Here is a 27557-nt window from a genome sequence, read left to right as displayed (position 1 = left end):
AATTGGGATGGGAGTGTCAGAGACAGTGCGACTGGCACAGGACAGAGCGGAGTTTAGGGCTGTTGTACATAAGGTCGCTATGAGTCGCAGGCGACTCGACGGCACATAACAACAACAACATATTAATTCTCGGACTAAATTAGAATAATGGAATTTAATCACTTAGTAAGTAACAAAATAAACAATACAAACAACCATTATCGTAATTATAACTATTCTTCTTCAGAGGTTCCGAACTTCAGTTTCTCCCATAAAGAATATTATATAGGAAAAAATAAAGTCTTGTGTTTTCAGTCTTTAGTGCTTATATTACATGTAACAACTGATATTGGATAATTTTTAAAAAGCAAATATGACAGCAGTATATTGCTAAAATAAATAATCATTTCAAAGTCCCACTCTAACTATCAAAAGTAATTTATTTGTCGATCCAATAATACATTTTATTAAACATATATATCTTTCATTTTGTCTGTGGTTTCTACATAAGTTTATATGGCTGTCACATCCTAATTTAACATTTTCAATCTTAACAGAACATAGTAGTAAATATTATATATTCTTTACTTACTTGTATTTTTCCAAATGTTCCATGAAAGGGGTTTTTTACTATCAAGGAAAGAAAAAAAAAAAAAGAAAATGATTAGCACCAATTAAGAGTATTAATAGAGCAATAAGCCACATTAATCAGCCCTCTAAAATGTTACCATTTTCTAAAATTGAGTATAAACATGCAAACAAAATATAAATAAAAAAATGATAATAAAGGCCAAGGAAATAATCTGCAGACTTGCTAGACTTACCATAAAGAATTAGGAGGTGCTAAATTCAAGTTAGAGCTCCATTATATACTGCAACATGAAGTAGCTAAACCAGGAGCCACTGGTGGGTTAGAATCACAAACCTTTTACTTGCAGCCATACACAGCTAAAACTGTTTTAAGAAGTAAATTCTGCCAATTCAAAGGCAGTTTAAATCCACCAGCTGCTCCTAGGGAACAAGATGGGCAGTCTCCTCCTCTAGGACTTACTACTACTGAAAACCTGCTGGAGGGTCAGCTCTGGTTCCAACTTGACAACAAGAGCTGTGTTGAACTGTTGTTATTTATAGAATCCTGGTGGTATCCTGATTAAAAAGCACATGGCTATTAAGCAAAACATCAGCAGTTCAAATCAACTAGCAGATCTGTGAGAAAAAGATGTGACAGTCTCTTCAATAATGACTCTAGCCAAGCAAACCCATGTAGCAGTTTTACTCTGACAGATAGGACTGTCATAGATCAGAATCAATCCTAGGCATACAATATTATTATTATTATTACTGATGATGATTTCATTTGTTTTTACTTTATTTGATTTCTCTTTGAAATATAGACCAAAGCAAACAACTTGAAAAATCCAGATTCTTTAATACAGAATAATTAATTTAGAATTTTGACCTTTCTAGGGTGGGGAGGAATCCTTGTCAATGTATGGAAAACAGAATAGATAAGAATTAAGTAATTATTAAATGATCTAAATTTCCAATAAAATATATCTTAAGAAAAGGATTTGCCACCTTGCCATACAACATTCATTCTCCAAAACCACAAAAAACTTTACTACTAAATATTTCCCTTGGTTATTAATTCAGAATCTTTAACATGAATTCCTTAATAAGACTTCAATAGCAACTAAGCTACTCTAAATAGCCAAACAAGAGCTTCTGATGGGTTAGAACCACAGACCATTTAGTAACAGCCACGCACAACTAAAATTGATGTAAGGAGTAAATTAGAAAAACTATATAAAGCATTTGTCATCATGCCTGGTTCTTGATATACTTACTCTCTTAATGTTACTTATTGTTAAGACAGGGTTTAAATCTGTTGTTAATAGGGTCACTTTGAGTCATACTCTACTTGATAGCACCCAACAACAATTTCCTTATCATTTCTTTTATTTTTATATAACATGCAAAAACATTCAAAGTATTCAGATACCAGGATCTTTATAGTCCATATCATAATTAAGACTAACTAGTCCTACAAAGTTGTTCACACAGACCAGGTTTCCTTTCTGAGATGCTTTTCTATTTTTATTTGAGAAAACAGGAAGTCCCATAGGAATCAGGAACTGCCTGATTCTAAGAAAGTTCATGTGTGAGACCAGTTTAACAAGGTACAATTAAAAAAAGCAAGGAAAAAAATGTATCCTGTTATCATCTACAGAGATTTTGCTAATGAACTCACACAATTTTTCTACAGTGTAAAACATTTTCAATGTGGGGGAAAAAATGTTTTTGAAAGACAAACTACTGAGTAGAAAAATTACAGCTTAAAGGTTGTATACTGGTAATCAGAATACATTTGGATTAAAAGGGATATTCTTTGTAGTCATGCAAAGGTCTTAAAAATAAAGCTTGAACAATTTAAAATAAATCTTAAATCAACTTAAATGTAAATTTAAAAAAAAACCAAAACGCCTTGTCAATGATAACAAAATGACCAAATAGTATTTCTTTTCTCCTGTTTATTTGATTTAGGGGTTTTTTGTTTGGGGTTGAGTTGTTGGGGTTGGGTTTTGTTTTTTTTTTTTTTTAAATTTACACTGGTTCATTTACAAAGCTTGTTTGTATACAATGTGTTTCATGCTATTCTTCATTCATATTTTGTTTAATAAAATCATTCAAATACATTATCTTTTACAAATTTCCATTACACCTTGTTCATTACCTTTTTTTTTAAAAAAAAACAAGAATATTGATTGTTCCTTGTAAGAAGTACAATAAAAAAAAGGCACACAAATTCATAAAACAAGATTTAATGTCTAAAGAAAGGCTATATATGCATATATTATAGATGTTCACCTACACAATTATGTTTCTAAAAACAGGATTATTCATATTTACAGGTTCAGTGGCAAACACACAATCAATCAAAGAGCTGATGCATGAAAACTTCTGGCTGTACTCCTTAGGTTAAATCCACTCTTCCTTCTACTGTGTGTGTTAACAAAAAAGCCAAAGTGCCAAATTCTCAAATTCTGAGCAACCAGAACTAAAGAAGCAAGGATGACACAGAAAAAGTCAAAGAGGCCTTGTTATCTTTCTAGTTTTCTGTTGTCTGCTGGACATAAGACACCAGAGGAGGACAGGTCTTAGAAAACCAACAGAACAGGACATGTCTAAAAAACCACCTTGACACCTTCTGTTAAAATATAGCTAACTCTCCAAATGCCTATAATAACTGTCACCTATTAACAAGCAGACCTGCTGAATTAATGAGACCATAAATAAAACTTGGCCTTAGGGATAAATTTTAAAAAGGAAATTCCATCCTAAAAGAACAATTCTAACAAAGATAAAAGCCCTTTATATTCCAGAAGAAGTATCTTTATAGATTTAACTTTGCCACCCCCCATCTTATTATAGCTAAAACTATTCTGTGGCTCTTCCATATTTTCACTCATAGTGAAAATATCTCATTCAGCACTTGTTGGGAAAAAGCCTTCATTCTAAAAGTATCATACAGCAAAAATTTAGCATCACATTTATTTGACTCTTTTCTAGAGATTGATTCAGTGAATTATGTCTCTTAGGCCTTATCCTAAAGCAATGATAATGCAATATTTATTCTGCAATACCTTAAAGCCATATGGGAAAGTAATTTGCAAGGGAACAGACTGTCCATTTTTTCCCCTGCTGAGCTGCTGGTAGATTTGGATAGCCCGAGAGGGTGCTGCCTTTGAAGTTAGCAGCTCAACTCTATGGACTATGCTACCAGAGTAGGACATGTTTAAAACTGTCTTGTATCCTACACCCCTGAAATACCTTCTCAAATGTTCTTGGTTTAGCTATTTTTATTTCCATTTTCTTGTCTGTATTCTTTGGTCATGGAAGTGCTATGCATCATAAGCCAATATAATAGTAATGAACAACCACAAAAGTATATATAAATACTCTGGCAGTGTAGTCCATGGAGTTGCGCTAACCCAAAGAAAGGATGAGTTGGCCATGAGTTTATCTTATTTCAAACCACAAATATACCAAACTTTTCTCTGTAAATATCCTTTTTAACTTCTCTTCCCTTTAAACTAGCTTCTTGTTGTTGTTGTTATGGGCCACTGAGTTGCCTGCCACTCATAGTGACCCTCTATACATTAGCTCTGAATCCTGCCCTCTCCTGAACAAACCTCTTCCAAAAGACCTAATTCCATTGCTCCAGTCCCTGAGTCAATTAATCTCATCCTGGGTCTTCCTCTCCTGTGCTGTCCCCTCCACCCTTCCAAGGACTGGTCTGGCCACATGCCCAAAGAATGTGAGATAGAGTACCAAAATCCTTGTTTCCAGGGAGTAGCCTGGTTTCACCTTCTCCAGGCCAGACCTGTTTGTTCTCCTGGCAGTCCAAGGTATGTTCAAAACTCTCTTCTCCAGCACCACAACTCAAAGGCATCAACCCTTCTTCTATCATCTTTAGTTATTGTCCAGGTCTCAGAGGCATAACACGTAATTGCAAAGATTATGACCTGTATCAGGTGCACCTGAGTTTCCAGACTGACTTCATTGTTCTTTAGTACTCTAGAGAGGTCCCTGACAGCAGACTTTCCCAATGCAATTAGTCTTCTGAGTTCCTGACTGCTAATGCCAAAAGTGCTGATTGTGGAACCAAGCAAGCTGAAGTTATTAACACTATCAATCTCTTCTCTATCACGAAGCTGACAATTGGCCCAGGGCTGAGAATCTTTGCTTTCTTGATTTTGGGCTTAAAAAAAAAAAGTAAAGTGTTTATTTAATTATACTACAAGATTTCTAAAAGTATTTAAAAAGTAAATCTTACCTTATACTCTCTTATGCATAATGTTGATTCTTTCTCTAATCCTTCATCACTAATTCAAAAAATGTTACTAATATTCTTTCTATACTTTTTCTCATTCTCAACTGTCATGAATTCCAGGTAAAAAAGGAAAAATCTGTGAGCACATCTTTCAGATAGTATCCTTTAAAATATATCTAACCTTTAAAAATGCAGAGGTGAGCGGAACTGACCCATTCACAATGCTGAAATTCTGTGTATTTAATGTACCATGGACTGCCAAGAAAACCAACAGATTCATCCCGGAGAGGGTTAAACCAGGCTGCTCCTTGGAGGCAAGGATTCTGGGGCTACGTCTGACATACTTTGGACATGCTGTAAGGAGGGACAGGTCCTTGGAGAGGGGCATCATGCTTGGGAGGGTGGAGGGACGGCGCAAAAGGGGAAGACCCTCTATGAGATGGATTGATTCACTGACTGGGGTAATCAGGATGGGTGTGTCAGAGGCAGCGTGACTGTCACAGGATAGAGCAGGGTTTAGGGACGTTGTACACAGGGTTGCTATGAGTTGCAAGAGACTCAACGGCACATAACAGTAACAACAACGTAAATTAACTTTAGCCTGTTTACTGGAAGCCTTACCAATTACATAAACAGTCAATTTACACATAAAATATATAAAAATATGTAGTATATTACATGACAACCAAATAAAAGGAACATTTTCAAAGCAAGATAAAGGAGTTTACAAAAAAGTAAAGGCCTTTGTGCTTTTTCATGTAGCTGCAATGAAGACTTCATACATTTCCTTTTCTTTGTTTAAATGGTCCTTACACTATATTCTTTTCTCTTGAAAATTATAAATGTAGGAAATTGACTTGTGTCCCCCTAAAATACATTTATATAATGATAACATGTAGAAGCTATGGCACAATGCGCAAGATGTGCTAAGCCAAACAGTTGCAAAAGAATTAAAGGTGAAATCCAACACTCCTTAATCCCATCACTGCACTGACTCAAGGGGAGATTCCCCACGGTATATATGGACCAAACGATCTTGCATGAGTTGCACTGCCAAACAAAAGGCAAGTGGTTCAAATCCACCAGCTGCTACTCAGAGAAAGATGGCAATCACCTCTCCTGCAATTTACTGCCTCTGAAAACCCACTAGTAGGTCAGCTATGGGTTGGTTCCAGCTTGATGGCACTAACAACAATATTGCCACCGAAATCAGAAACCACTTTTACCTGAACTAACAGTGAGTTTTCAGAGGCTGTAAAAACATGGGAGAAGACTCCATCTTTCCCTCCCAGAGCTGCTGGTATATTCGAAGGACCTACTTTTGGGTTCACAGCACAACTCCTTACCTCATAAGAGAGTAAAAAGAAAAAGAAGAAAGCCAAGGAGAAGGAATCTAAGAAAGAATGCCAGTCAGTTATGGGTCAGCTCCAATTCGAAAGTACACAACAACAAACTACTTGCAGTGAGCTATGATAGCATAGCCTATATCAAGATGCACTGCTAACATAAAGCCTGCACTGTTTCAGGAAGTTTGATTCCACCAGTGGCTTCTTGGGAGAAAGATGGGCAGTCTCCTTTGATTGCAATTTACAAACTCAGAAACCCAAAGAGTCCCTGTGAGTTGGTGTAAGATTGTTGTTAACGAGCGAGGGAGTAAAACTGTAAGAGAATACATTTCTGTTTGTTTAACACCATCTAATTTTGGTTACGACTTTTATAGTAGGACTAGATAACTAAGCAGTAGGGAACTACAATTACAGGCATCTATCTTTATAGACCAAGCAATTCAACTTGTTCTTAGATCATTTCTGTCTCTGGTTCTTAAGAAAGCATTACTAGCAGCATTTTTGTAAGGTATCATGGTGCTATTCAACGTTTATGGCAGTGAAGTAAGCATAATGATAAAAGCAGAATGGAGGGATAATTTCTCACTATGAAGTGTCACATGATATATTAAAAATAAATCCATGTATAAGTGGACCCAAGCAATTTAAAGCTGTATTGTTGAAGAGTCAATTGTACACAATTTGTTGACCATGTAAGTCAACTGATAATTCTCTCAAACACTTCCTTTATGTTAACTCAGTAGCAAGAAAGAAAATTCTGTAATGACCAAAGTTCTTATACAAGTAAAAAAGAAAATGTACTCACTTAAGTATTTATTGACTACTTACTACTCATATGCAAGTTCAAGCTGAAGCTGAGGAAAATTAAACCGAATCCACAGGAACCAAAATATGACCCTGAGTCTATCCCACCTGAATTTCAGAACCATCTCAGGAACAGGTTTGAGGTCTTGAACACGAATGAGTGAAGACCAGATGAATTGTGGGAGGAAGGATATCAAGGGTATCATCCAGGAAGAGTGCAAACAGTCATTCCAAAGACAGAGGAGGAAGACCAAAATGGATGTCAGAAGAAACTCTGAATATTGCACTGGAGCGCAGAGAAGCCAAAGCACAAGGAAGAATTCAAGATATTAAAGAGTTGAATAGAAGATTTCAAAAGATAGCACGGGATGACAAAGCAAAATACTACAATAAAATGTGCAAGGAGTTGAAGTCAGAAAATCAAAAGAGCCGAACTCGCTCAGCATTTCTTAAGCTCAAGGAACTGAAGAACAAATTCAAACCTCGAGTAGCTACAATCAAGGATGCTTTAGGCAGAATATTAAATGATCCAGGAGGTATTAAAAGAAGATTGAAAGAATATACTGAGTCACTGTATCGAAAGGAATTGGCAGACACAGAAGAATTTCATGAAACAACCTATGAGTAAGAGCCTATGGTGATGAAGGAAGAAGTTCAAGCTGCTTTAAAGGAAATAGCAAAACATAAGGGCCCAGGAATAGATGGTATCCCAATTGACATATTTCAGCTAACATGCTGCCCTGGAAATGCTCACCAAGTTGCGCCAAGAAATCTGGAGAACAACCACTTGGCCAACTGACTGGAAGAGATCTATACTTGTTCCCATCCCAAAGAAGAGTGACCAAACGAGTGTGGAAAATATAGAACAATCTCATTGATTTCACATGCAAGCAAGATTCTACTGAAGATTATCCAAAAACAACAGCAGAGAACTGCCTGAAGTCCAGGTGGGATGTAGAAGGGGTGCTGGTACCAGGGATATTGTAGCTAATGTTTGATGGATCTTAGCTGAAAGCAGGGAATACCAGAGGAATGTCTATCTGTGTTTCATTGATTATGCAAAGGCATCTGACTGTGTGGATCATAACAAAATGTGGCTGACTCGGAGAAGAATGGGAATCCCAGAACACTTGAGTGTTGATGTGAAACCTATACTTGGACCAAGAGGCAATTGTCAGAACAGAGCAGGGAAACCCTGCATGGTTCAAAATTGGGAAGGGTGTACGCCAGGGATCTGTCCCGTCTCCATACCTTTTCGTCCTGTATGCTGAACAGATTATCCGGGAGGCTAGGCTCTGTGAGAAGTGTGGCATCAGGATTGGTGGAGGATCTATCAACAATCTGTGTTATGCAGATGACACAACACTGCTTGCTGAAACTGAGGAGGACCTGAAGTGCTTGCTACAAAGGGTCAACAGAGGGTCAAGGACGGCAACCTTCAATATAGATTGAGGTTCAATGTAAAGAAGACAAAAATTCTCACCCCTGGACCAATTAGCATTAGGATGGATGGTGAAGAGATTGAGATTGTTCACAGCTTCCGTTTGCTCGGCTCCACAGTCAACACTCTTGGTACCAGTAGCCAGGAAATTAAAAGACGTATTGCGATGGGAAAGTCTGTTGTTAGGGACCTCTCCAAAGTACTCAAGCGCAATGGTGTCTCTCTGGAGACTAAGGTGCATCTGATACAGGCCATGGTCTTTGCAATTACTTGTTATGTGTCAGAAAGTTGAACAATGACTAGGGAGGATAGAAGAAGAATTAATGCCCATGAGGTGCGGTGCTGGAGAATAATATTGAGGGTACCATGGATTGCTAGGAAAACAGATTCATCCTGGAGAGGGTTACACCAGGCTGTTCCTTGGAGAAGGACATCATGCTTGGGAGGATGGAGGGACAGTGCAAGAGGGGAAGGCCCTCTGTGAGGTGGATTGATTCAGTGACTGGGGTAATCAGGATGGGTGTGTCGGAGACAATGCGAATGGCACAGGACAGAGCCGACTTTAGGGCTGTTGTACACAGGGTCGCTATGAATCACAAGTGACTCGATGGCACATAACAACAACAACTTACTTACCATCTGGTTAACACTAGAAACAAAATAGGGTTCTCTCACACACACACACACACACACACATCAACAATGTGAATTGGCCTCAATGTGAATAGACTCTAGAGAGGGCAAAGAGAACTTGACCATATGTAATCCCGTGCAATTAACTGCCTCTGAAAACCTGCTGGAGGCTCAGCTATGGGTCAGTTCCAACACAATGGTAAACAAACAACATGATGTGACAAATGATTTGGATGAAAAGAAACAGGAATACTATCAATTTGTGGCGAAGGAACACAACTGTAAATGTAGTAGTCAAGAAAGCATCACTAAGAAGTTATTACTGTTAGATGTCTTGAAATCAAGTACTACTCATAACTCTATGAACAAAAGATTTGAACCCTATACCATCCTCACACTTGCTGACACACAAGAGCCCATTGCAGCAGTCACGTCAATTCACCTTGCTGAGGGTCTTCCTTTCCTGTGCTGACCCTCCACCCTTCCTAGAATCATGTCCTCTCCAAGGAATAGCCCCTCCTAGCAATAAGCCCAAAGTATGTGACACTAAGTCCCATCATTCCTGCCACCAAAGAGCACTCTGGCTGCACCCTCTCCAAACCATAGCTGTTTGTTTTCTTGGCCATCATGGATGTTTAGTGCTTTTCTCCAACACTACAGTTCAGAAGCGTCAATTCTTCTTCTGCCATCCTTAGGGCCTGTCCACCTCTCAGATGCATAGCAAGTGATCAAAAAGACTATGGTCTCAATCAGACACACCTTAGTCCTCAAAGTGGCATCATTACTCCTCAATAATTTGGAGACGTCCCTAAGTGCAAATTTTCCCAGTGCAATCCATCTCCTTATTTCCTGACTGCTGGTATCAAGGATGTTAATTGTGGATCCAAGCAGGATGAAGCTACTGACAGTTCCAGTCTCCTCTCCATTCATCATGATGCTATTGGTCCAGTGGTAAAAATCTTTGTTTCCTTGACAGTGAGATGCAATCAATAATGAAGGCTGCATTCCTTGATCTACTGCTACAAGTGCTTCAAGTCCGCCTTACTTTCAGCAAGTAAGGTGGTGTCATCTGTATAAAGTAGTTTATTGATGATTCTGATGCCACACTCCTCCTCACAGAGTCCAGCTTCCTGGAAAATTTGCTCAGTATACAGAATAGATATTAGGGGATAAAACCCTGATGCACTCGCTTTTCAGTTTTAAACCATGCATTGTTCCCCTTCACTGTTCACCCAACAGCCTCCTGGTGCAGGTAGAGGTTCTATATGAACACAATTAAATGCTCTGGGACTCCCATTCTTCTCAATGTCAGCCACAACTTGTTAACAAGCACACAGTCAAACGCCTTTACATAGTCAATAAAGTATCTTCTGGTATTCCTTACTTTCAGTCAGGATCCATCTGACATCAGCAATGATACTGCTAGTATCATGGCTTCTTCTAAATCCTGCTTGAACTTCTAGCAGTTCCCCATCTACGTACTCTCTAGTCATTTTTGAATGATCTTCAGCAGCATTTTTCTTACATGTGATATCACTGATATTGTTCGATAGTTTTCACATTCAGCTGGATCACCTTTCTTGGAAATGCGAACAAATATGGAAGTCTTACAATCTGTTGGTCAGACTGCTGTCCTCTACATTTCATGGCATAGAATGGTGAGTACCATCTAAGGCTGATCAGTTAATTGAAACAAGTCAATTTTAATATCACATTGATTCCTGGAGCCTTACTTTTTGTCAATGCCTTCAATGTAGCTTCTACTTCCTCATTCATTACCTTAGCTCCTGTTTATATGGTACTTCCTGAAAATTTCCATTCTTTATTGTACAGTGATTCTATGTATTCCTTCCAGCTTCTTCTGTCTGAGTCATTCAATATATCACCCATGTAGTTATAATGTGCCATTGAGTCACCTGCGACTCACAGTGACCCTATGTACAACATCTCTGAGGCCTGCCCTGTCCTGAGCCAGCCTCAGTAATTCCAACATACTATCAATCCATCTCTCTTCTGGTGTTTTCCTCTCCTGCTTTGTCCCTGCACCCTTTCAAGCATGATGTCCTTCTCTAAGGATCAATTCCTGGTGGCCACATGCCCAAGTATAAGCTTCACATATAGCCAGAGTCTGGTTTCACGTTCTGTGTCCCTAATTCACGTAGGGCATCCCAGAGCATCACACACTGCAGGAAGCTGAGACCTCCATTTTCCCTCTCCCTCAGTTACCACCCATTCTCCCAGGATCCCAGTGGCTTGTTAACAACCAGCCAGCTTAGGCCAGATGGGACATTTAGTCCCAGATCATCGATCTACATTGGGCACTTGGACCTGTGGCCCTCAGGCTAAATAAACAAAACTAGCATGCCAGACCTAAAGGAGACATAGTCCTCACCTTGACATTATCGTATTATGATAGCTATGTGGTGCAAAAGGAGGAGTAAAGAAACTATGGCCACATGACAACAGTCCCGCAGTAGAAGGTCAGGGGCAGGGACAGTTCCCCAGTATTGCCTGAGGCAAAAATCCTGATAGAAATCAGCGTGAGAGACCAGCAGCATTGTGAGGTGCAAGACATTACAGAAGTAACTTGTGGCCTAAGGCATCATATGGGGGGAAGGGGGCAGTACTGGAAAGAGCAGGCAGGAGTGCAAGCGATACTAATATAGCAGGGAAAAGGAAGGGACAAACACACATGCGGGGGGTTGGGCACTGCATGTATGTTTATTTCTTTACGGGGAAGTGTCTTTTATTTACTTCTTTCACTAAAACAGCTTATCTGTCAGATGTTGTTCCAAAGCTAAGTATACAAATTAGAGTAGGAAGAAGGACTGGTCATCCACTTCCAAAATAACAGGCTTTCAAATACCCTATGTACAAATATTTCTGCTGAAGATCTCCAAAAAACGACTGGAACTGTGCATTGTCACAGAACTACCAGAAATACAAACTGGGTTTAGAAGAGGTCATGGCACTGGAGACATTATTGCCAATGTCAGATGGATCCTGGCAGAAAGCAAAGTGTACCAGAGGAATGTCTGTGTTTCACTGACTATGCAAAGACATTTGGATGTGTGGATCACAAGAAATTGTGGTTAACTTTAAGAAGAATGGGATTCAAATCCACCAGATGCTCTGCTGGAGAAGGAGGGGCAATCTCTTCCTGTACCAGTCAGATCCAATTTGACGGTATATGCACAAAATAATTAATTAATTAATTAGTTAATTAATTATAAAACTTTAAGGAAAAAAGAAAGAAGAATGGGATTCCCAAAACTCTTGATTGTGCTTATGTGAAACCTATATTTGGACCAGGAAGCAGTCGGAACACAGCAAGGAAACACTGCATGGTTCAAAATCAGGAAGCAAGTGCATCAGGGATGAGCCCTGTCTCCATACCTTAACAATCTATATGCAAAAAGACCATTCAGGAGGCTGGGCTTTATGCAGAGGAATGTGGCATCAGGATTGGAGGAAGACTCATCAACAACCTACGTTATACAGAGGACACAACCTTGCTGTGGAAACTGAGGAAGACCTAAAGCACTTGTTGCAGAAGGTCAAGGACTGTAGTCTTCTATATGGATTGAAGCTCAACATCAAGAAGACTAAGATTCTCACCTCTGGGCCAATGGCAGCACCATGACAGATGGAGAAGAGACTGAAGTTGTTAATAGTTACAGATTGCTCAGCTCCACAATCAACACTGTTGGCACCAGCAGTAAGGAAATCAAAAGGTGAATTGCATTAGGTAAGTCTTCTGTCAGGGACCTCTCCAGAGTACTGAGAAGCAATAATGTCCGTCTAGAGACTAAGGTGTGACTGATCCAGGTCACGCTTTTCACAATTACTTGCTATTTACCAGAGAGCTGGACAATAGCTAAGGTTGATAGAAGTGATGCCTTTAATACTGCCCAAAGCATTTTTCAATTCTGCGATGTGAGGCTTGAATTTGGTTGGTTGGTTTTTTGGGTTTTTTGTTTTGTTTTGTTTTTTCAGTTCTCTCAACCTGAGAAATGCAGAACAAGTTCTTCCCTTTTTATTCTCCAGCTCTCTGCACATTCCATAATTCTTTGCTTTGTCCTCCCAAGCTGTCCTTTAAATCTTCTGTTCAGCTCAGGAATGTAGGAATGCAAAAGTAGGAAACCGTGAGGAAGGAACAGTAGTTGGAAAATATGGGTTTGGTGATAGAAATGAGGCTAGAAATAGAGTGAATTCTGTATATACAAAAGTTTATTGATTGCACATACCTTTTTTAAAAGACACAAATGATGACTCTACACATGGATCTCACCTGTTGGGCTGCATAGGAATCAGACTGACCACATTTTTGGAAGAACTTGTTGGAGAAACTCATAACAGCAGTCAAAACTAGACCAGGGGTGGGCTTTGGGTCAGATTGTCAATTACTCATATGCAAGTTCAAACTGAGGTCAAATAAGTTCACATGAACCAAGATATGATCTTGAATCAATTCTATCTGAATTTCTAGATCATCTTAAGACTAGGTTTGAGGCACTGAACACCAATGATGAGTTGTGTGATGCTTTCAGGGATATCATTCATGAAGAAAGCAAAAGGTCATTACGCATACACACACAAAAAAAAATAGAAAAAACTGATATGGATTTCTGAAGAGACTAAGATGATGACATATAAACAGACACTTGAGGGAGAAAGGGGTACAACTCACAGGGGTAGCTTAAGAAGAGGTTTACAAATAGACTAGCCAGTATAAAGACCATCATGTGGTAGTGTATCTGGTATATTATTCCTAGAAGAGAGGCCACTGTAACTAGTTAAGTGGATGAGAGGACAAACAACAGGAAATAGAGTCAGACTGGTAAAATTATGGGAGACAATATGTATGGGTCATACAAACTTTGATAAGGACTGAAATGACTTTAATATTTTATTCTGTGTGAGAAACTGCAAAGAATTGGAAGCATATGTTATTTGGCTTCTCTGGGATTTATTTAGGGAGCTCTTGTGGCATAGTCCATAGGAGTTGTGCTGTGCTGGATTGAGTACAATCCACAGCAACCCTATGAACAAAAGATCTAAATCCTGACCTACCCTGTGCCATCCTCACCATGTCTGATATACTTGAGCCTGTTGCTACAGTCATCCTGTCAATCCATCTGGGTTTCTCCACCTTTCAAAGCATAATATCCTTTTTTCAAGGTATAGCTTCTCCTAGAAACAAAACCAAAGTATGAGAGATAAGTTTTGTTATTCTCACCTCCAGAGAGCACTCTGGCTGCACCTTTTCTAAGACCTATCTGTTCATTCTTTTGGCAGTCCATAGGTTCTCCAACACTATAATTCAAAGGCATCAATTCTTCTGTCATCTTTATTCACTGTCTGTCAGATGCATATCAAGTTTCTGGAACGACTGGCCGGAATCAGGCACACTTCAAACTTCTATCACTGCTCTTCAGTATTTTGGAAAGGTCCTTGACAGCAGCCTTTCTCAAAGCAATACACCTCCTTACCTCCTGATACTTTTACCAAGGGTGCTGATTGTGGATTCAAGTAAAATGAAATCACTGGCAGTTTCAATCCTTTATCTATCATGATGTAACCAACTGGCAACATCACATGAATATGTTATCCAACTCAAAGCAATCCAATAGGACAGAGTAGAACTGCCTTACAAGGTCTTTCTCGTCAAATGGCTAGTGGGTTCAAACAGTTATCCTTTCTTTCCTTTAGCAATCCCAAGCTTACCACACTATGCCATCAGGTCACCTAAAAGAATAAAAGGGGCAGTAACAGTTCTGACCAATCAAGGCTTTGACAGAGATAATCACACTATAATCCTCTCCTGTGAAAAAATGGAAACCATATTTATTAAACACTTACTGTAAGGAAAGGACAGTTACAGGCATTGTTTCATTTTGTTGTACACAGGGTTGTTATGAATCAGAATTGACTCAATGGCACCAACCAAAACCAACAAATGTGACAGGAATGCTGATACTGTATACTCATAGGGTTTCCATATTAATCTCACAAACCCTGATATTTTAGGCAAGGAGTACTCCTGTCTTTCTGGACAAGAAATTAAAGAGTGGAAAGGTCAGGATGACAGGAAAAGAAATGACACCTTTGAGTATGGTGTAACATCCATGGACAGCCAAGAGAACAGACAGATGTTTTAGATAGGGTGTAGCCAGAGTGCTCTTTGGAGGCAAGAATTATGAGGCTTTGCCTCACATACTTTGGACATGTTGCTACTCCTTGGAGAAGGACATGATGCTGGGAAAGGTGGAGGATAGGTGAAGGAAAGGAAGACCTCAACCACGGGGATTGATACAGTGACTGCTACAATGGGCTCTTGTGTGTCAGGATGTATGAGGATGGCACAGGATAGAACAGGGTTCAGATCTTTTGTTCATAGGGTCGCTACCAGTCGTGCTCAACTCAATGGCACCTAACAACAAGGTCAGGATGTCTTCTTTTAAGAAAATGCAGTTAGTAAGTTGGCATTTAAACCCATTCTGACTCCAAAGTCCACGTTCATCTTCTTTATAGAAATAACAAGTCATGTTATACACCATCAAGTCAGATCACTGACCCACAGCTGAACCTCCAGTGGGTTTCTAAAAGGCAGTTAATCATATGAGAGGAGACTGCTCATCTTTCTCCCTCAGAACAGCTGGTGGATTTGAACCACTTACCTTTGATAGGCAGCAAAACTCTTTACAACTAAGTTACCAGAGTTCCCTAGAAATAATTACAAAAAAAAGCTTTGGTTTAAGGAAAGAACTCTTCTTCAGAACTTTGCGATTGTGAGTCATTAAAGTTTAATCCCCCTACAATGCAATACATCCAAAATGGAATTAAGGAAGAAAAGGCACTGCTGTTAAGAGAAAATACAGTTTCCTGGAGGAGGGCAAACTCTTCAAAACAATTATTCTATTTATAGTCTAGGAATGATAGAATATATCAAAATAGTCCACTATCTTCACAGGCAAATTTTCTCTGCTAAGATGGCACTTTGTTAATAATCCTTAACACACAATATCAGTTGAAAAATCTTGTTTTGTGATTTGGTACCATCACATCTAAACATTCTCATTTGCTTCCTTTTTTTAAATATAAGATTCACAAACATGTATTTTCCAAGCATTGTTAATAGCAGAATTTTAAAATTATATGTAAGCCCTGCCCTGAAGAATTTCAAACTAAAGGGTAGTGTCTCTAGACTTGGAAATTGGGAAATGATGCAAAATCCAATTCTCTAAAAAACTAGATTCCCAACAAGTTCTTAAGATGTGACTGAAGTAATTATTCTTAAACTAGAACATTCCAAAAATAATCTGTGTTATTTGAGACGATAATAATAATACCATAAAAAGAGACTTAAAATTGTTCAAAGTTAGTAACAACCAAAGTAACAGTTGACAAATATTTGGAATACTTACCCTGTGTTGAAGGACATCAGGCAGTGCAAATATTTGTTATCAACTACAAACCTGGAAGTTGGCACTCTATAGAGCAGAAAGATCCACCAATCCACTTCCCTACAGTTTAAGGTGAAGTAAACCCTAGAGAGCTGCTGTTTTACTGTAACGCATAGGATCATCTTGAGCTGGAATCAAGAGTAATGGGTATCATGTGTGCAGTATCAAACTGCTCAACATTGGCTAATCGTACTAACAGTATATCTCTACTAAAAAATGTGAATTCTAGTCTAGGGAACCAGTATATTTAAAATAAAAATCAAACTAATATATGAAATTTTAAAATAAAATATAGTAAAGGAGAACATTTTAGTTAGCATACCGGGGAAAGCCACCCTAGGGATAACATTTAAATGTAGCTTGTATAAGAAAAAACACATCAGGTTTAATCTTATTAAAATATCTCTATAAAGACTCTAATTATACCAACAATTATAATTGAATTAAGAACTTACTGTATGACTGTCCTATATATAATGAAGAGTACCACAAGAAGTAGGTATTATTATATTCACTGTATAGATGAGGAATTGCTGAAGGCAGTTGAACCTAGATGATTTAAAAACCTGAGCTGTTAACTGTTGTTGTTGTTATGTGTGAGTGCTGTCCCACTGGAACTGACTCAGAGCTTGCTTATCTACCAGTGGGTTTTCTGAAGCTGTAAATCTCATGGGAGGAGACTGTGCATCTTTCTCCTGTGGAGCAGCTGATGGATTCAAACTACATGCCTTTGGGTTGGCAGCACAGCTTTTTATCCATACTAAGCCACCAGAGTTCCCTGAAATCTTTAATATCTAAAAAACCTAGATGGGTGGGTTGCGGACACACACTAATAAAGGAAAGAAAAATTAAAGAAATTGGAGTCTGTAGGATGTAGCCGCTTTACCTACCTACATGCCATTTTATACCTACTACAAGATGCCTACTAATTGACCAGACCACAGGTTAAAGATTACTTCCTTTAAAAATATGCACTGAACTCTTTTCAGACTAGATTTGGCATTCCACAGCACCCTGTAACTTTCCTTTATAGTAGTTATCACCATTTTAATATTTACATTTATTTTGAGATCTTTTGATGTACAGCAACTCTCTCTCTCACTGTATTCTATCACATGCAGATTACCTGTAAGCACAAACTGCAGGTATGATTAAAATGTACTGAATGAAGAAAATGGTAAATGTGACAAATATTTCCTTCAAGTAAATTTTCTGAATTGAATTCAGGATAGGAGAAAGATTAGAAAAGCATGCTAGGCTTTCAAAGTTCATCTCTTATAAGGATAGGTTTTAGTCCATGGACACATTATCTCATCTAACCCGTTATGTTCATTTGTCTAAATGATCAACGAGCTCTTTGGATTGTACCTTTTAGTAAAGAGACATTCAAATTTTTAAATCACATTTTCTAGCATCAATGGTTTACACAGAGCATAATTATGTGGGGGGGAAAAGGAGGAGGAAAATGTTTCCAACAGCTGCAGAACATGGCACCTGTGTGCCAAACACTTCTGCATGCCACCATCAGCTAGCATGATCTAAAAATGGACAAGAGTGAACAAGGCAGTGCATTCTTTTACAACACAGTATGCTTCCCACTTGTCTTCTCAAAGTTCTCCCAATTGTTTCAAAGATTTATGTAATATATGGTTTTTTATAACAATAGACTAGTTTATTTAATGCATAATTTAAACAATTATTGTAAATACCGAAATTAAAACTAGCAACAATGCAGAAAGTTTTAAGAAGAAAAGCTGTCTACAACAAAACTTTCCTAAAGCAAATACTCTTGTCTTGTTCAAGAATAACCCTTCCCTTTTAACACCACCTATCTGAACTTAGAGGTAAATTTATACAGTCTCTGAAAATCTGCTGTTTGTCAGCTATGAGTTGGTTCTGAATCAACAACATATAAAATCAATAATATAGGTTTAAATACACTGCATTGTTTAAAATCAAGAAAGTAGTATGTCAGGGTTGTATTATTTCTCCATATTTACTCAATCTGCATGCTGAACAAGAAGCTGGACTACATGAAGAACAAAGTGACATCAGGATTGAAGAAGATTCACCAATAACTTGCATTATGCAAATGATGCAATCTTGCTTGCACACTTGCTACAAAAGATCAAAGGCTACAGTCAGAATACGGAGTACATTTCAACATCAAGAAACAAAAATCCTCACCACTGAATCAAAAAGCTAGATGATGGAGAAAATATTCAGGTTGTCAGCTATTTCATCTTTCTTGGACCCATAACGGCCATCCATGGCAGCAGCAGTCAAAAAATCAAAAGACATGTTCCAATGAAAACATCTGCTGTTAAAAGCCGCTCCAAAATACTAAAGAGTAAAAATAGACGGTTTAAGGACTAAGGTGGGTCTGCTCCAACCCATAGTCTTATTCAATGACTTTCCATACATTCCATGAAAGTTGGACAAAAAATGTGGATGATGGAAGAAAAACAGATGCCTTTGATTGTAATGTGAGTGAAGAGTGCCTTTAGGGAAATACAACCAGGGCGCCCCCTAGAGGCAAGGACGGTTAAACTGTGTCTCACATACTTCGACATGTTGTCAGGAGGGACCAGTGCTTTAAAAATGGCATCATGCTAGGAAAGGTGGAGAGTTCGAATAGAAGATCTTCAATAAGATAGACTGACACAGTGACTCTAACAAAGTACTGAGAAAGTTAGGATGGTGCAGGTTAGGAGAAGGCTCAGATCTGTTGTGCATAGGGTCACTTTGAGTTGAAGGTGAGTCAATGGCTCCTAATAACACCAACCTGTCTAAATTTACCAAACTATAGGTTCAGATACGAATAAAGAGTAAGAGAGAAGGACAAAAATACAAGGACTTCACTTCTAATACCAACAAAACTTCCAAATTTCACTATTCCCACTTTTAAGAGATGCATTATCCTATGTCATCTCAAAAGAAATTGTATCTAAGAGTAATAATATTTACATTAATCTTATAAAATGAAAAGAAAAAGTCTTAAATGTGGATATCAAAGTACTAAGAACACAATGAAAACAGTTTGTACAAGCACTGCCTCTGTATACATGGATTCATCTTAATATTGATTCAATGTGAAAAATGGTTCAAATGATATAATCAATATCACCTTAGAGTTAAGTACAGAGTACTTTAAAAGAATTCAGGAAGGCGCAAATAGTTTGTGCATAATGTAAAGTTGTTGTTGTTGTTGTTATGTGCAGTCGAGTCGCTTGCGACTCATAGCGACCCTATGTACAACAGCCCTAAACCCTGCTCTATCCTGTGCCAATCTCATTGCCTCTGACACACCCATCCCGATTACTCCAGTCACTGAATCAATCCACCTCATAGAGGGTCTTCCCCTTCTGCGCCATCCCTCCACCCTCCCAAGCAAGATGTCCCTCTCCAAGAACCTCTCCCTCCTTACAACATGTCCAAAGTATGTCAGACGAAGCCTCAGAATCCTTGCCTCCAAGAAGCAGCCTGGTTTAACCCTCTCCAGGATGAATCTGTTTTCTTGGCAGTCCAGGGTACATTCCATAATCTTCTCCAGCACCACAGTTCAAAGGCATCAATTCTCCTTCTATCCTCCCTAGTCACTGTCCAACTCTCTGATCCAAGACTAATAAAGTAGATAATTCACACAGTCAAATGCCTTTGCATAGTCAATAAAATCAATTTCTTGGCAATGGGAACAAATACGGGTCTCTTCCTATCAGGTGGTCAGGGAGCTGTCTTCCACGTAAGTTTCCTCATTCAGGGTTGCATCTGTAAGCTGACACATGTTAACTGGTATTCAATCAATTCCTGGGGACTTATTTTCTGCCAGTTCCATCAGTGAGCTTGAACTTCACCCATCACTACCCCTGGCTCTTGTTCATACAGTCTTTTCTGAAATTTTTTACTGTCAACTATTTCTTTTTGGTACAGTGACAACATATTCTTTCAAGAATGAGAAGCTCAGAACACTTAATTGTGCTTATGAAAAATCTATACCTAGATCAAGAAGCTGTTGTATGAAAGGGGACAGGGTATACTGCATGATTTAAAATCAGGAAGTGTGTGCATCAGAGATGCATCCTTTTCATACCATTTCAATTTGTACATCACTGTTATGTGCTGTAAAGTCACCTACGATGCATCGTGACCCTATGGACGATAGCTCTGAACCCTGCTCTATTCTGAGCCAGTCACACTGACTCTGACACATCTAATCCATTGCCCCAGTTATCTTGTCAATCCATCTCATCTGAGGTCTTCCTCTCCTGTGCTGTCCCTCTACCCTTCCAAACGATGTCCTTTTCCAAGGACTAGTCCTTCCTGGCCATGTGCCCAATGTATGTGAGACAGAGCTTCAAAATCCTGTCTTCAAGGAGAAACCCGGATTCACCCTCTCCAAGAAAGACCTATTTGTTCTCCCATTATGTTCAATATTCTTCTCTAGCACAACTCAAAAGCATCTATTTTTCTTCTGGGAAGGGAGAAACCAATCTGCTTCTTTCATCCTTAGTCATTGTCTATGATGCATAGAATGAAATTGTGAAGACCATGGGTTGGATCAGGTGCACCTTTGTCTCTAGACTGACATCGTTGCTCCCCAACACTCTGGAGAAGTCCTTTACACCAGGCTTCCCCGATGCAATTAGTCTTTTGATTTCCAAACTGCTGGTGTGCTAGCTAAATAATTCATGATGTTGGACCCTATGAAAGAAGAATGTGGCATCAGGATCAGAGGAAGATTCGTTTACAACTTGTATTATGCAGATGACACAACCTTGCTTGTAGAAAGTGAGGACTTGAAATGTTTGCTGCAGAAGATTGAGAACTACAGCCTTCAATATGGATTCCATCGTAACATCAAGAAAACAAAGGTTTTTACCACAGGGCCAACAACAGTCAACATCATGATAGATGGAGAAAAAGACTGAAGCTGTCAATGATTTGTTTCTTCTTGCTTAAGATCAATAATCAACACTCTTGGTACCAGCAGTCAGGAAGTCAGGAGAAATACTGTATAGGGGTAGTCACCATCAGGGACCTCTCCAAAATATTTAATACCAGTGATGTCAGTTTGAAGATCAAGATGCACCTGATTCAAACCATGATCTTTTCAATCACCTGCTACTCATCAGAGAGTTGGACAATGAAAGGATAATGAAGAAACAAGATGAACTGATGCCTCTGAGTTGTGGTGCTAGAGAAGAGGGCGGTAACCCATGGACTGCCAAAAGAACAGATATCTCTTAGAGAAAGTGCAGCTAAAGTGCTCCTTGGTGGCAAAGATGATGAAGCTTTATCTCTCATACTTTGGACATGCTGCTTGGTAGGTGAGGCTATTCCTTGGAAAGGGATGTCATGCTTGGAAAAATGGTCAGTTAAGTTAAGGAAGACCCCCTCCCCACTAATGAGAAGGACTGACACAGAAGCAATGGGCTCCAGTATGTTAGAGATGATGAGGACAGCACAGGGTAGGGCAGGGGTTCAGTGTGTTGGTCACAAGGTCACTATGAGTCATACTCATCTCAAAAGCACTTAATAACAACAATGAAATAGACCTGAACTATCAGAAAATGTAACATTACTGAATCTCAAAAACATCACATTGAATGCAAAAAAATGCCTCACATAGAAAAACAAAAACCGTATTAATCCATTTTTAAGTTTCAGACTAGCAAAACTAATCTCTAATGAAAAACTTTTGTTACCCGCCATTTAGTTCACTACAACTGACGGTGATCCTATGAACAGCAGTTAGAAACCGTGTCCTATACTGTGCCCCTCACAATCTCTGCCATGCTCAAGCCCATTGTGGCAGTCAGTATATCAAGTTATCTCATTGTGGGTCATCTTCACTTTCACTCTCTACTTTTCCAAGTATAATATGATGCTCCAAAGAATGTAGCCTCCAGACAACACACAAATTATATAAGACCAAGTTTCATTATCTTTGCCTATAAGGGCACCCTGTTTGCATCTCTTTCAGGATAGATTGTGTGTGTGTGGGCGAGGGGGGAGGGGTTGGCAGGCCATGGGATATTCAACATTCTGCCAATACCACAACATAAAGGCATTTCTTTTTCTCTGGTCTTCTTATTCATTGTCCAACTTTCATATGCACATAAAGCCAATGAAAATACCATAGACTGGGTCTGGAGAACCTTAGTCTGATATCCTTGTTCTTTAGCACTTTAAAGAGGGCCTGGGCCAAAGATCTTCCCAATGCAACATGTCTTTTGATTTCTTGACAAAAATTAGTGTTGACTGTGGAGCCAAACAAAATAAAATCTTTGATAACTTTAATCTCTTCCCTATCTATCATGTTTAGAAAACTAGAAAATTTTACATGAGAAAATTAGATTATTTAAAAAACTCTAAAAGTTAGTTTATTTCTTCCAAAAGTGTATTACAATATGCAGAAAACACAACCTTGCTTGCTAAAACTGAAGAGGACCTGAGGCATTTGTTGCAGAAGGTGAAGGACTGCAGCCTTCAATAGATTGAAGTTCAACATCAAGAAAACAAAGATTCTCATCACTGGGCCAACTGGCATCATCATGACAGACAGTGAAGAGTCTGACATTGTTAACAGCTTCAGTTTGCTTGGCTCCACAACCAACACTCTTGGTACCAGCAGGCAGGAATTCAAAAGATGAACTGCACTGGGAAAATCTGCTGTCAGAGACCTCTCCAGAATACTGAAGATCAACAATATCAATCTAGAGACTCAAGTGCACCCAACCCGGCGATAGTCTTCACAATTATATGATAAACATCAGAATGCTGTACAGTGACTAGAGATAATAGAAAGAGAATTGATGCCTTTGAGCTATGGTGTTGGAAAAGAGTACTGAATATACCATGGACTGCTACGAAAACAAAAAGGTTTGTCCTGAAGAGGGTGAAATCTGGCTGCTCCTTGGAGGCAAGGATTCTGAAGCTTCTGACATCTTTGGGCATGTTGCAAGAAAGGACCAGTCCTTGAAGAGGGACATCATGTTTGGAAGGATGGAGGGACAGCACATGAGAGGAAGACTCTGGATGAGATGAACAGACTCAGTGACTGGGGTAATGGGGGTAGGTGTGTTACAGACAGTGAGGTTGGCTCAACATAGAGCAGGGTTCAGAGCTGTTGTACATAGGGTCACTATGAGTCACAAGCAACTCGACAGCACATAACAACAACGGCGCTAAGACTACAAAAAGTATTTGACAGAATTACTAACTCTTGTGGCTTAGTGGTAAGAAGCTACATTGTCAACCAAAGGCAAAGCAGTTCAAATCAAGCAACTTCTACATGGGAGAAAGTTGGGCAATCTCCATGAAATTTATAACCTCTGAAACCTACTGAGGTGTGGTCAGTTCCAACTCAACAGCACACAGTGACTCTGAAAAGTGATTTAAATTGAAGATCCCATTAAAAAACAAAAAGTTTTATCTAAGATTTTAAAATTTAATAACTGACATCTTACTCATGTTGTCAATTCCAACTCATGTCAAACTTCTATATAGTTTCTAAGGCTGTAAATCTTGAGGAGAAGACTGTTCATCTTCCTAAGTGATGCTGGCAGATTTAAAATACCAAACCATAGGTTAACAGCCAATACATAAAGCATTACATCACCAAGGCTCCTTAACAACAGTTGCTGAGATAATAAGGTCAATAATTAGTACCTCTTTACTCCTATACATGCTTACACACAGAAAAAAATAACTTAAGTCTTAGTGGCCATAAATAACCTTCTTCTGCCTCCCATCGATTTTGTCAACTGAAGACACTTCAGTAATTTATCCTAAAATCAGGAAGAAAAATAGTACAATTCAAATAAACTAAACAATATGTTTACTTAAATTACAGGAGTCTAATTTTATTTTACACTTTTAAAGTAATAGATCCAAAAGCTTACTTTTTCAGTTCTTTCATCACATTTCTTCCTAATAACTATTTTTTTAGATATGCCAGTTAAAAAACTATGCTACTCTGTCAAAGACAAGTGAAGAGAAAAATAAAAGTAGGCTTGCAAAGGTTAGAGACAAACCTATAAATAATACCAAGCATCTGTGCAACAGCTAACTTGGCAATGAAAGAAATTCATGCTAATGTAATACTGTAATTTATTAAACGTGGTGACAGCTCACTGTACTAAGAGATTTTAAACATTAACATTCACACTCTAGAGAATAGCTATAACATTTCCTCAAGGTTTACAATGCAAGAATGCAAATAACTGTATTATAACAAAATCTGTTGTGAAAGGATCTTGCCAGTTCAGAGTTAGAGATCTAGAAAGATCTGTGATACACTGTACATCCTATCTCCAGTGCAATGCAATAAAGCAACATGAATTTCTCATTCAATTAAATACCAACAGGTCTTCTATTTAATACTACTCTAAATTATAATGCATAGATTTTACATTTTAAATAAGTAGGGATATATACACACACACATGTTGTTATTGAGTACCATCAAGTCAAGATCAATCCATAGCTGAGGCTCCACAGTGGGTTTTCAGGTATAATTAATCACATGCGAGAAGACTGCTCATCCTTCTCTTGTGGAGCAGCTGGTGGATTCAAATCAAGTGCCTTCAGGATTGCACCAAAGCTTCTTCTCAGTAGGCCGCCAGTGCTCGATATACATATATACTCTGCACATGCATTTGTTTGTGCATATACATGCATGCAGAACATCAATTTTAAAGTAGGACTGAAACTCCCACATAAAACCAACTATAAGATATCATCTCACACTAGCAACAATAGCAAAATTCAATAAGCCAGGGAACAACAAATGCTGGCAAGGTAATGGAGACTGGAACCTTACTCACTGCTAGTGGGACTGTTAAATTGAATAGCCACTATGGAAAGTAGTCTGGTGGTTTCTCAAAAAGTTGGAAATAGAAAAACCATTTGACCCAGCAACTCCACTGCTAGGAATAGCTACAACTCAAACAGATGTATGTACATCCATGTTTATTGCTGTGTTATTCACAATAGCAAAGAGATGGAAGCAACCCAAGTGCCCATCAACAAATGAATGTATAGGAAAACTATGGTACATTCACAGTGCAACCCAAGTGCTCTTTGGAGGCAGGAATGGTGAGGCTTTGCCTCATATACTTTGGGCATGTTGGCAGGAGGGGCTGTTCTTGAAGAAGGACATGACAATTGGAAAGGTAAAGGATCGGTGAAGGAGAGGAAGACCCTCAATAAAGTGAACTGACATGGTGATTGCTGCATTGGGCTCTTATGCATCAGGAAATTTAAGGATGGCAGACGATAGAACAGGATTCAGATCTTCTGTTCATGGGGTCACTATGAGTCATACTTGACTCCATGGCACCTAACAACAACAGTTACACATGGAATCCTATGCAGCACTAAAAAACAATGAACTTGTAAAACATTGCAGAATATGGGGGAGCCTACAGGACATTATGCTGTATGAAATATCTCAGTCACTGCATAACATTGCTGTTATAAAGTAGAACAGACATGGGGAAGTTGGGAAGGGAATGGGGGAAATGGATAGATAATGAACACTGGATTAGAACTGATGAGAGGAAGAACTGTCTGGAAGGAATGTAAGATTAGATATAATATGTTTGACAAAAGTCTGGAAGAAGGGGTGTATTATGGGGTGAGTTGAGGGAGAGTGGAAAGAAAATGTTCAGCAGTGAATAAAAATAATAAATATTATTTTTTAAAAATCCCCAAAACTACCCTGTAAATGGACTTGGGAATGATAATTTACTTTATTCAGCACCATGTTTGAAAATTAAATCTTAGTTTTTAGCTTTGGAAGCAGACAGACACAAATTTCTAAGGCATTCAGGACATTCAGGAGTTTGAAGATGCTGTTAGGTGCAAAACAAACGACTGCACATAATAAAGTAGAAGTTGCTACAAGGTGTAGCTGTTGTTGTTAGGTTTCATGGAGTTGGTCCTAACTCAAAGCAACCTTAAGTACAGTAGTACCCCATCCTGCACTACCCTCACAATCATTGCTGTTAGAAGCCCATTGTTGCAGCTACTGCATCAATCCATCACACTGAGTTTTCAATTTCTTCTAATGACCCTCCTACCCTCAATTTACCAAGCAATTTACAAGTCCAGGGATTGGTAACACTTTTTTATGTTGGTAATAATACACAGAAACTTCAGAGACTAAAAAAACATGCAAAAACTTGTACATGCACAGAATGAACAGAAAATACAACAGGCACTGGAAATATATTGGATTGTCATCTAACTCATTCAAATGCAATGTCTACTTGTATCACAGCACATAAATATGAATGAAAATGTGGGAAGTAATACTAAAAACTGATGTATACAATTCTTATCACTATTCACTTGTCTGTTACAATCATTATATGCTCTAGCAAAATCTTGAGACTGGAGATTTGACTCTCATATAGTGGACTAATTATAATTTTAGTGTCATAAATAGAGTAATGTGGTCTTTAATGCCTCAATGTTGTCGTTAGGTGCTACCAAGTACTATTGATTCACAGTGATCCTACGAACAACAGATCTGGACCATTCTCAGCATCTTTGACCCATGTGATCCCTTGTTGCAGTCACCAGCAAGCCATCTGTTTAAGTCTTCCTCTCTTTTGTTGACCCTCCTCCACCTTTCCAAGCATGATGCTCCTCCCCAAGGAATAGCCTCTTTCTAGCAACATGACCAAAATATGTGAGATGAAGCTTCTTAGGTACTCAAAAAAAGAAAATATTTTTACACTAGAGGGAAAAACAGCCCTTTTCAGAAACATTTACAAACTCGTCAGCCTCTACCTAAATCTAAGGAGTTTTCCCAATAATTTTTACCATGTTTAATTTTTGTTATATGCTCTGACCTCAAGAATTTAACTTCCTATAATTATTATGTGCATAGGGTTTTCAGAGGCCTGCTATTTCAGAAGTGGGTGGCCAATCCTTCTTCCTAGTCTGTTTTAATCTGAATGTTCAGATTTAGAGGAGTATCTGACAGACAGCAATTTGTGAAGTAGTGAAAGATAAATCCCTTATTGTGGAGTTAAGCATTAGTT

General features: G+C 38.6%; 1 protein-coding gene across 1 annotated transcript in view; it reads right to left on the bottom strand.

The window, feature by feature from the left end:
- Positions 1–27557, bottom strand: part of LEMD3 (LEM domain containing 3) — a 110806-nt gene that overhangs the window by 39364 nt on the left and 43885 nt on the right. Inside the window, exon 2 of the mRNA XM_006886061.1 lies at positions 572–609. Coding sequence (XP_006886123.1) covers positions 572–609 — 38 coding nt within the window. The remainder of the gene's footprint in view (positions 1–571; positions 610–27557) is intronic.

The sequence above is a fragment of the Elephantulus edwardii genome, unplaced genomic scaffold, assembly GCF_000299155.1.
Source record: "Elephantulus edwardii isolate Elephantulus edwardi_28Jun2011 unplaced genomic scaffold, EleEdw1.0 scaffold00047, whole genome shotgun sequence".
NCBI classification, from domain to species: Eukaryota; Metazoa; Chordata; class Mammalia; order Macroscelidea; family Macroscelididae; genus Elephantulus; species Elephantulus edwardii.
This window is presented reverse-complemented; position numbering and strand designations above follow the sequence as displayed.